This window comes from Papilio machaon, chromosome 12 (genome assembly GCF_912999745.1).
Source record: "Papilio machaon chromosome 12, ilPapMach1.1, whole genome shotgun sequence".
Taxonomy (NCBI): domain Eukaryota; kingdom Metazoa; phylum Arthropoda; class Insecta; order Lepidoptera; family Papilionidae; genus Papilio; species Papilio machaon.
The window spans coordinates 48,570-59,490 of record NC_059997.1 but is presented as its reverse complement, the minus strand read 5'-3'; the positions used below and the strand labels follow the sequence as shown (position 1 = coordinate 59,490).

At 61.5% G+C, this 10,921-nt stretch overlaps 1 protein-coding gene across 1 annotated transcript; it reads left to right on the top strand.

Moving 5' to 3' along the window:
* The first annotated feature begins 8,788 nt into the window (after positions 1–8,788).
* On the top strand, positions 8,789–10,921 carry LOC123721507. The gene has a single exon (XM_045680326.1). It carries the CDS (start codon positions 8,789–8,791, stop codon positions 10,919–10,921), a length of 2,133 nt encoding a protein of 710 aa, XP_045536282.1.

The window sequence follows — 10,921 nt, the reverse complement described above, 5'->3', positions numbered from 1 at the left end:
AAAGCTCGGGTCATTGCGTTAAGGTGGGCATGAGGGTTTTTAGTGGGTATGGCCGAACGACTGTAGGCGAGTCCCACACTCCCTGCGCCATTGCACTGCCCGGCGCAGGGGTACGGAAGTGTATTTTCCCTCGTTACAAAAAAAAAAAAAAAAAAAAAAAAAAAAAAAAAAGGTTAGGTTAGGTTAGGTTAGGTTCCACGGACCTGCTCGGTTGTCCGAGTGGGCGGAGAGGAGTACTCCGACGTGGCGCGTCCCCGGGTGGTGGATAGGGGAACGCCCCGGCTTCGGCTGGGGTAGGGCTTCGGCCCCGCGAACCAAACTCTAGGGTCGGTCATCGTGTTGGGTGTTGCACATGACCGACCCACCTGGAGAGGGCCGTCAGTGGTGGGTCACAGCAGTGACTCCGCCCTGACCATGCCCAACCGGGGTCGCACCGGTAGATGCGACGTGGTGGGGCCGCGGGGGGTGTGGGTGGGTACTGGTTTATCCTGCCCATCTTACAGCCCTCGTGGCCGGATGTGGGGTGAGGTCGTGGGGGCTGTGGGTGGGTACTGGTTTATCCTGCCCCCTGCGGCCCTCATGGCCAGTTGTGGTGATGGATGGATGTGTGATGGAGAGGCCGAGGGGGGATACTGGTTTTCCAGTCCCCTCTGCGGCACGTAGAGTAGGGCGAGGGCGGGACCGGTTGGCCCCGCCGGTGGGGGCTGGGGTGGTAGGACACAAAAGATCCTGCCTCTCTGGCTTTCACCACTTAGGGAGAGGCGCTTCGGCGTCAGACGCGCGGCCCGAGCTTTGGTTATGGCTCAGCTGGTACAAAGCTCGGGTCATTGCGTTAAGGTGGGCATGAGGGTTTTTAGTGGGTATGGCTGAACGACTGTAGGCGAGTCCCACACTCCCTGCGCCATTGCACTGCCCGGCGCAGGGGTACGGAAGTGTATTTTCCCTCGTTACAAAAAAAAAAAAAAAAAAAAAAAAAAAAAAAAAAAAAAAAAAAAAAAAAAAAAAAAAAAAAAAAAAAAAAAAAAAAAAAAAAAAAAAAAAAAAAAAAAAAAAAGGTTAGGTTAGGTTAGGTTAGGTTAGGTTAGGTTAGGTTAGGTTGGATGAAGTATCGCGTGCCCCACGGACCTGCTCGGTTGTCCGAGTGGGCGGAGAGGAGTACTCCGACGTGGCGCGTCCCCGGGTGGTGGATAGGGGAACGCCCCGGCTTCGGCTGGGGTAGGGCTTCGGCCCCGCGAACCAAACTCTAGGGTCGGTCATCGTGTTGGGTGTTGCACATGACCGACCCACCTGGAGAGGGCCGTCAGTGGTGGGTCACAGCAGTGACTCCGCCCTGACCATGCCCAACGGGGTCGCACCGTTAGATGCGACGTGGTGGGGCCGCGGGGGGTGTGGGTGGGTACTGGTTTATCCTGCCCATCTTACAGCCCTCGTGGCCGGATGTGGGGTGAGGTCGTGGTGGCTGTGGGTGGGTAACCCCTGCAGCCCTCGCGGCCAGATGAGGAGATGGATGGATGGGAGAGGTATGGAGAGGCAAGGGGGGGTGCTGGTTTACCAGCCCCCTCTGCGGCGTTTTAGGGTAGAGGGCGGGCCGGCTGGTTCCGCCGGTGGGGGCTGGGGTAGTAGGACAAAAAAGATCCTACCTCTCTGGCTCTCACCACTTAGGGAGAGGCGCTTCGGCGCCAGACGCACGGCCCGAGCTTTGGTTAAGGCCCAGCTGATACAAAGCTCGGGTCACCGCGTTAAGGTGGGCATGAGGGTTTTTAGTGGGTATGGCTGAACGACTGTAGGCGAGTCCCACACTCCCTGCGCCATTGCACTGCCCGGCGCAGGGGTACGGAAGTGTATTTTCCCTCGTTACAAAAAAAAAAAAAAAAAAAGTATCGCGTGCCAACGTGGAAAAGTTTGGCACCATACTAAACGCCAGGCTGGCAGGACTAGAGGATCGTCTCCTCCCCGAACCGCGGCGCCGGCCCCCGCTGGCGGCGGACAGGAGAGAGGAAGATGTCGCCGCCCCCGCTTCGCTCCATAAGGCGAAAAAGGGGGCGACCAAAGAGCCCCTGCCCACAACATCGGGCACCGGGGCCCAGGATCGGGCGACAACTTCGGCGGCGGCCCCAGGCGAGGCTCCGCCCAAAAACAAAAACAAAAAGAAGAAGAAGAAGAAGAAGCAGCCGAGCCTGGCCGCTAAAGAGGCCGCACAGGCAAGGGACAAGTCTGCCCCTACGCCCGCCGAAGCCCCGTGGACTACGGTAGTGTCCCGCGGGGCTAAGAAAGCGGCCAAGAAGGCGTCCAAGGGGCCGGACAAGACTCGCCCCCCCGAAAGACCGAAGGTCAAACTACGGGCCCCAAAGACCGCGGCGGTCACCCTCACTCTCGCTCCGGGAGCAGAAGAGAGTGGCGCTACGTATGCCACGGTCTTGGCCGAGGCGAAGAGCCGCATTAACCTCGCGGAACTCGGCATCGCCGACGTCAAGTTCCGCAGGGCGGCCACGGGCGCCCGAATGTTGGAGGTGGGGGGCGATGCAGCCCCGGAAAAGGCCGACTCTCTGGCCGCTAAACTCAGGGAGGTGCTCGGCCCGGAGAAGGTCAGGATCGGCCGGCCGGTGAAATGCGCAGAAGTGCGCATCACTGGCCTCGACGACTCTGTCACCGCGGCCGAGGTCGTGGAGTCAGTGGCCAGAGAGGGAGGCTGCGCGGCCGACTCTATAAGGTCGGGCAAGCTCGCCTTCGGCCCGAGGGGGGATGGCTCCCTCTGGCTGAGCGTGCCGGTGGCGGCCGCCAAAAAGGTGACCGACGCTGGTCGCGTGAGGGTCGGCTGGACCTCAGCCAGGGTGGTGCTGCTCGCCCCGCGGCCGACGCGGTGCTTCCGCTGCCTCGAGACGGGGCACATGGGTGCCAAGTGCCAGTGTGAGGTGGACCGCAGCAAGTTGTGTTTCCGCTGCGGAAAGCCGGATCACCGGGCGCGAGACTGTTCGGCAGACCCGAACTGCCCCGTCTGTGAGGCGGCGGGAAAACCGGCGGGCCACTCGATCGGCGGCGACGGCTGCGTCACCGCCGGAAAGAAGTCGGCGCGCAAAGAGAGAGGTGCGCCTAAGCGATGGCCTCGGCGCAAGGCCAAGAAGGCCGGAGTGGAGCGGATGGACACCAGTTCGTAAATGGACACCATCCGACTCCTACAATGTAACATCAACCACTGCGCCCGAGCACAGGACCTGCTGGCCCAAACCATGGCGCAGTGGTTGATAAATGTAGTGGTGGTTGCCGACCCGTACGTCATCCCCTCTCGGGACGACTGGGCGGGTGATGTCGGCAACCTGGTGGCCATCTCCGCTCCGGCTCGCGGCGGCTCCCCCCCTCTCCGGAAGGTAGCGAGAGGCACGGGAAGCGTGCTCGTGGTCGTCGGGGGAGTGGCCATAGTGGGGGTATACTTCCCACCCAGCTGGCCCCTCGCCGACTTCGAACGCGCCCTCGCAGAGGTGCAGGCGCTTACGGCGCGGGTCTCCCACCTCCCCGTGATCGTCGCGGGGGACTTCAACGCCAAATCAACGGCTTGGGGATCTCCCGCGACGAACCCGAGGGGGGAAGAGCTGGAGGACTGGGCGGCCGCGTCGGGGCTGATGCTCCTCAATAGAGGAAGGGAGCTGACCTGCGTGCGCCAACAGGGGGGGTCCATCGTGGACCTCTCCTTCGCATCCCCGGCCTTGGTGCCCAAAATCTGTGGATGGAAGGTCGAGGTGGGTGTGGAGACGTTGTCGGATCATCGTTATATTCGATTCGACCTCTCCACTTCCGCCTCGGCCACGACAAACTCGCCACGCACCACGGCCGGGGATGGCCCGCGCTGGGTGCTAGGGCGCCTGGATCGAGAGATGGCAAAGGAGGCGGCCATAGTCGCAAGCTGGACAGCCGACTCTGATCCCGTCGATTCCGCCGAGAACGTGGACGCGGAAGCGGACCGACTGGGCGAGTTGCTGGCCAACGTCTGCGACTCGTCTATGCCGAGGGCCCAACCGTTTCGTCCGCGCCGGCGAGTGTACTGGTGGCGCCCAGAGCTGCGCGAGTTACGACGGGCGTGTGTGGCGTCGCGCCGCCGGTACACTCGCTGCCGAAGGCGTCGAGTCCGGGATCAGAGTATGGAGGAGGAGCTGTACCAGGCGTACAGAGCCGACTGCCTCGCTCTCCAGGTCGCCATTGCGAAGGCCAAGCAGGGAGCGTGGGAGGAGTGGCTCCAAACGCTGGAGGAGGACCCGTGGGGCAGACCGTACCGAGCAGTGCGGAAGAAGCTTCGACCCTGGGCTCCACCCATAACAACTACCATGGAGCCACAGTTGGCGGAGGATGTGGTCGGGGCTCTCTTTCCGCACCGGGTAGGGTCTGCCTTGCCGGCGGAGGAGGAAGGAGAGGCGGTCAACGATGAGGTGGAGCCGGTGTCCGAGCAGGAGGTGATGGACGCCGCCGTAAAGCTCCGCCTCAAGAAGACCGCCCCCGGGATGGACGGTGTGCCTGGTCGGGTACTATACCTGGCGCTTCCCGAGCTCGGGGGGCGGATTATGGCCCTTTTCACCAAATGCCTGGAGAAGGGCCGGTTCCCCAGCTCGTGGAAGGAAGGTAGGCTCGTCCTTCTAAAGAAGGATGACCGCCCGCCCGACCAGGCATCGGCGTATCGGCCGATTGTGTTGCTCGGCGAGCCGAGTAAACTCTTCGAGCGCGTGCTCGTTGCTCGTCTCGCCGAGCACATAAATCTGAGCGACGCGCAGTTCGGATTCCGCTGTGGCCGGTCGACCATCGACGCGGTGTCCCGACTCAAGGGCCTAGCCGAGGAAGTAGTCGCACAGGGCGGCGTGTTGGTGGCTGTGTCGTTGGATATTTCAAACGCCTTCAACACGCTGCCCTGGACGGCGGTGATGGAAGCACTGCAGCACTTCCGTGTTCCGGGCCACCTGCAAAGGCTGATCCGGGACTATTTTATCGGAAGGGCTGTGGTGTACCCCACGAGAGACGGCTGGGCCCGACGGGCCATGTCGTGCGGTGTTCCACAGGGATCGGTCTTAGGACCGTTCCTGTGGAACATCGGTTACGACTGGGTGCTGCGCGGTGACATGTTGCGGGGGGTCGGCCTGATATGCTACGCCGACGACACCCTCGTGACTGCTCGTGGCAGCACACACCGCGAGGCGATGGTTCTCGCCACAGCGGGGGTCGCCCAGGTGGTCCACCGAATTCGGAGGCTGGGGCTCGAGGTGGCGCTCAACAAGTCTGAGGCCCTGGCATTCCATGGGCATCGACGTGGGCCGCCTCGAGGCTCCCAAATAACGGTGGCCGGGACACCCATCACCATCGCAGGTACCATGAAGTACCTAGGACTCATCCTCGATGGTCGATGGGCCTTCCGGGAGCACTTCCGGCGCTTGGCTCCGAAACTGGTAGCCGCCGCTGGTGCTCTCGGAAGGGTCCTTCCAAACCTGGGCGGCCCTGGAGGGACATGCCGCCGCCTCTATATGGGGGTGGTGAGGTCGATGGCGCTGTACGGGGCGCCCATATGGTCGGAATCCCTCAGCGCCCGTAACCGCATCCTGCTGCGACGTCCGCAGCGGGTGATGGCGCTGAGAGTGGCTCGGGCGTACCGTACGGCGTCATACGAGGCGACGTGCCTGATCGCCGGTAGCCCGCCGTGGGCGCTCGAGGCCGAGGTCCTCGCGGCGGTCTATCGGCGAGTGAAGGAGAGTGACCTCCGCCCGCATCCGTCGGAGGTCAAGCAGTGGAGGGAGGAGGCTCGCGACGACCTCTTCCGGAGGTGGGCGGAGGAGCTGGAGTCCCCGGGACCGAGCCGGCAGTTGGTGGCGGCGATCCGACCCGTCCTGCGGGAGTGGGTAGAGTGCCGCCACAGGGCCCCCAACTACCACCTCACTCAGATGCTCACCGGGCACGGATGCTTCGGGGCATATCTGTGTGGGGTGGTGAAAAGGGAGCCCACCGCGGACTGCCACCACTGCGGCACCGGAGAGGTGGACACGGCGCAACACACGCGCGAGGCATGCCCAGCATGGGCGGAGCAACGCGTCGCCGTGTCCTCGGTCCTTGGGACGGACCTCTCCCTGCCTGTCATGGCAGCTGCTATGGCAGACAGGGAGGAGGTATGGAAGGCGGTCTCCTCTTTCAGCGTCGAGGTTATGACGCTGAAAGAAGCGGCGGAGCGGGCGCGGGAAGACGCCGTCGACTCGCTCCCGATCCGCCGCAGGAGACCGGGGCGGCGCCGTCGGGCGCACCTTGTGGCGCTAGACAGGGCGCCGCCGTGAGGGACCCGCGGGCGGCGAATCGGGGTTCGCCGCCTGCCTCGCAAGGGTCCCGTGCTGTAGGACTCCCCACGTGTTCCGGGGAGTCCTCGGCGAAGGTCGACGGCGCCTTCTGCTGAAGGCGTCGTCGCGGAAGCAGGGCCCGCCGCATCTCCACGTGGCGGGCAATCCGCAGACGGGGCCGTGGTGGTGTGCTATCGCGTTCCCACGGCCCCATCACAAGCGGAGAAGGTGGAACACCGTTGGGTTTTGGTGAGTATACCCGGCGCCCCTATTGGCGCCGGGGGAGCCTCACATAACCGCCCGCCCCCCCGAAGGGCGGGCGGTATGCTTAACACATTTCCCAACGTTTAAAAAAAAAAAAAAAAAAAAAGGTTAGGTTAGGTTCCACGGACCTGCTCGGTTGTCCGAGTGGGCGGAGAGGTGAACTCCGACGTGGCGCGTCCCCGGGTGGTGGATAGGGGAACGCCCCGGCTTTCTGCCGGGGTAGGGCTTCGGCCCCGCGAACCAAACACTGGTAGGTTAGCTAGGGTAAGTTAGGTAAGGTTAGGTTTAGTAGATTAGGGTAGGGCGGCGTCTCGTCGCAAGGCGAGCGCCTACTAGGTTAGATAGGTTAGTTAGTTAGTATAAGCTAGGTTAGGCTGCGGGTCCACTTGTGGGCCCGCAAAGGAGAGGACGGCGTCTCGCCGCAAGGCGAGCGCCTTTTGAGAGATGAGCCCGAACCTAGTATCTGAGGCTGACTACCTGATCTCCTCCTAAAGGTGACCTGACTCGGAGAAAAGTGAGGGCGATTCTGCGGGTGGAGGGCGCAAGCCCGATGCCGGGGCGGCGCGACCACCAGATCTAGCCACTCTGGTCGTGGGTCGCGGCCGTCGGTCTTAAGTTAGTTTAGAGTAGGCTAGATTAAGTCGGTTAGTTGCTAATTAGATTAGTTAGTTAGGCTAGGCTAGTTAGGTTAGGCTGCGGGCCCACTTGTGGGCCCGCAAAGGAGAGGGCGGCGTCTCGCCGCTAGGCGAGCGCCTTTTGAGAGATGAGCCCGAACTTAGTATCTGTCTATGCCAGACTGGTGACCTGGCTCAGAGAAAGGTGAGGGCGATTCTGTAGGTGGAGGGCGCAAGCCCGATGCCGGGGCGGCGCGACCATCAGAATTGGTCGTAGGTCGCGGCCGTCGGTCTTAGAGTAGGCTAGGCTAAGTCGGTTAGATAAGTTAGGCTAATTAGATTAGTTAGTTAGGCTAGACTAGTTAGGTTAGGCTGCGGGGCCACTCGCGGGTCCGCAAAGGAGAGGGTGGCAAACCCAAGCCGAGTACCTGCCCTTTTCAGGGCAGCGAAAGGTAAGGGTGAGCCTAGTGTGGTCGATGCGACCTGGTGGGGCCGCGGGGGGTGTGGGTGGGTACTGGTCTATCCTGCCCATCTTACAGCCCTCGTGGCCGGATGTGGGGTGAGGTCGTGGGGGCTGTGGGTGGGTACTGGTTTACCATGCCCCCTGCGGCCCTCATGGCCAGATGTGAGGTGATGTATGGATGTGGGATGGAGAGGCCGAGGGGGGGTACTGGTTTTCCAGCCCCCTCTGCGGCACGTAGAGTAGGGTAGAGGGCGGGCCGGTTGGTTCCGCCGGTGGGGGCTGGGGTGGTAGGACAAAAAAGATCCTACCTCTCTGGCTCTCACCACCTAGGGTGAGGCGCTCTCAGCGCCAGACGCACGGCCCGAGCTTTGGTTAAGGCTCAGCTGATACAAAGCTCGGGTCACCGCGTTGAGATGGGCATGAGGGTTTTTAGTGGGTATGGCTGAACGACTGTAGGCGAGTCCCACACTCCCTGCGCCATTGCACTGCCCGGCGCAGGGGTACGGAAGTGTATTTTCCCTCGTTACAAAAAAAAAAAAAAAAAAAAAAGGTTAGGTTAGGTTGGTTGCCGTACCGTGTGCATCGCTTCCGTGTCGCTCCGCATTCAAAATTCGATAAATGTGGTAAAAAGTGAGGTGATTTACGTGTGTTATACATCGGGAGATGCGCCTCGGCGAGACGCATCTAGTGATATATAATACATAGTGGGCAGAGACCAAAATAGTTAAGTTTTTAGTGTTTTAGTGTTTTAACGGTTATTTCGGGCGTGGCACTTTTTCGTCAAAGTCTAAAAGTGCTTCGATTTCGACGTGTGATATATCGGGAGATGCGTCTCAGTGAGACAAATCGACCGAAATAGTTTTAGTGTGGATAGAGACCAAATTAGTTAAGTTTTTAGTGTTTAAGTGTTGTAACGGTCGTTTTGGGCGTGGCACTTTTACGACAAATTCCAAAAAGTGCCCCGATTTCGACGAGTTATATATCGGGAGATGCGTCTCAGTGAGACAAGCCGACCGATATAGTTTTTAGGGTGGACAGAGACCATAATAGTTTAGTTTTTAGTGTTTAAGTGCGTATCTTAGTGTTTGTAGAACTTTACTTATGAAAAGTCTACAATCGCTATGAGCGACCGAAACAAAGCGGCTTACGACATGGGGGAGGACACCTCCATGTCGGACTACACGTGCTCAGAGGACGAGGGCGCCTCCGGGCGCCGGCTGGGAGCTGCGGGCGCCGCGTGCAGCGAGGACGCCGCAAGGCAAAACAAGGGAGGTAAGCCGCGGTCAGCGGGCATGACATTAAGGTTCCGAACGGGAACGACCCATAAACGGCCGTTGGCCGCTACATCCGCAGATGAGGACGCCCCGGCCGTGGCGCATAAAGTGGCCTCCTCTTCGACGAGGGGCCGCGTTAGGCGCCCGGTAGGGGTATACAGCTTCCTCAAGGAGGCAAAGGACTACCTGGCTGATGGGGGGGATAGTGAGGGGGAGGACCCCGACCCAAGCTACCGTCCACACGGGAGGATGACGAGCCCCAAAATGGCCTCCGCAAAGGCCTCCGACGACGGGACCCCCAGCGCCCTATCCAGGGGCACGGTCGACGCCCTCGCCGAGGAGGCTCTCAAAAGTGTAGAGAAGATTAAGGAGGAGATTAAGAAGAGCAGCCACCTAAAGGGTACTGTGTGGGGCCAAATTAACCGGGCCACTAAATGCGTAGTAGAGGCGGTTGAGGGCCTTCGCGATATAACGCCTGAAGAAGAGCAGCGCAGGCTCCGTGCGGACAATGCTCGCCTAACAAGGGAGCTAGATATTGTCCGCAACGAGCTGCGTGCCTTCAAACAGGCGTACGTGGAGTCGCAGCGGAAGTCCGCTGCAGCCCCGAGAGAGGCGACAGGGCCCCAACAGCCCAACTTTGAGGAGGTGCTCAGATGCGCCATGGAGGAGATGAAGGGGCAACTCCTGCAGTCGGTAGGCGGGATGATCAATGCCCGCCTACAAGACCTGGAGATGCGCCTTCCTCCGGAGCCCGTCATGAGGCCCCCTCTGCGTGCCGACCAACGGCAGCCGCCGCCGCCCCGTCACAAGTCCCGATCGGGGCTCGTGGAAGGCGCCATGGAGGTGGATGGGGAGGCCCAGCCACCCCAAGCGCCCACACCCAGGGCGGTAAAGAAGGCGCCGAAGAAGGGCGCCGCTAAGCGGCCGACTGCCCCCCCGCCTCCTCCTCCCTCCAAGGGAAAACAGGGGGCAGGACAGGCAGACGCGACTCCTCCCCCCCCAACCGCTGGGACAAGCGGAGAGGGGGAAGCCCAGACGGGGACTGCGGGCAACTCCTGGTCCGAGGTTGTCCGGCGGAAGAAGAGGGGAAATGCGGCTGTTGCTGCTAATTCCCCCCCCTCAGCCGGAACAACCCGGCAGATCGCCCCGGCCCCACCAAAGGCCGTTAAAATCGTTGCCCCAAAAACCGCGGCCATAGTGGTGACCCTCAAGAAAGGGGCCACCATGACCACCGCGGAAGGGGCCATGTCTGACGCGAAATACACCGAGGTCCTGGCAAAGGCCAGATCCTCGATTTCCCTGAGGGAATTCGGTTTGGAGTCGGTCAGGATCCGAACGAGCATGACCGGCTCCAAACTGATGGAGGTCGGGGGGACCACCCCCGAGGAAACCGCGGACCGCCTCGCCGCCGCCCTGGTGGAGGCAGTAGGGAGCTGGGCGGACATCACCCGCCCAACCAAAATGGCCGTCCTCAGGATCACCGGTCTGGATGACACGGTGACCACTGAGGAAGTGGCGGCCCAACTGGCATCGGTCGGCGGGTGTCCCCCCACCTCCATGAAAGTAGGTAATATCAGGCCGAGTTTCTGGGGCGGAGGCTCCGCCCTGGTCAAGTGCCCAGCGACTGCCGCTAAGGCAGTCGTGAAGGCGGGACGAGTGGCCATCGGATGGACGATGGCCACCGTCAAAGCAGTGGAGGCCCAGCCATTGCGTTGCTATAAATGCATGATGCTGGGCCACACTCGCGCCCTATGCCCAGCGGAGACAGAGAACGGGCGTCTCTGCTTCCGCTGCGGCAGTGAAGGACACAAGTCGGCAGAGTGCGAGGCCCCCTGCAAATGCACCGTGTGTGCAACGACGGGGCGCCCACACTCACATGTGATGGGGGGTGCCAAGTGCACACCCCCGTCGGTGAAGGGCAAAGCCCCGTCGTCGAGCAGAGTACCTCGCACTCAGCCCCAACCGCACGGCAGCCGCAGGGCTGAAGAGGAAGAAATGCAGGTGTCCTAA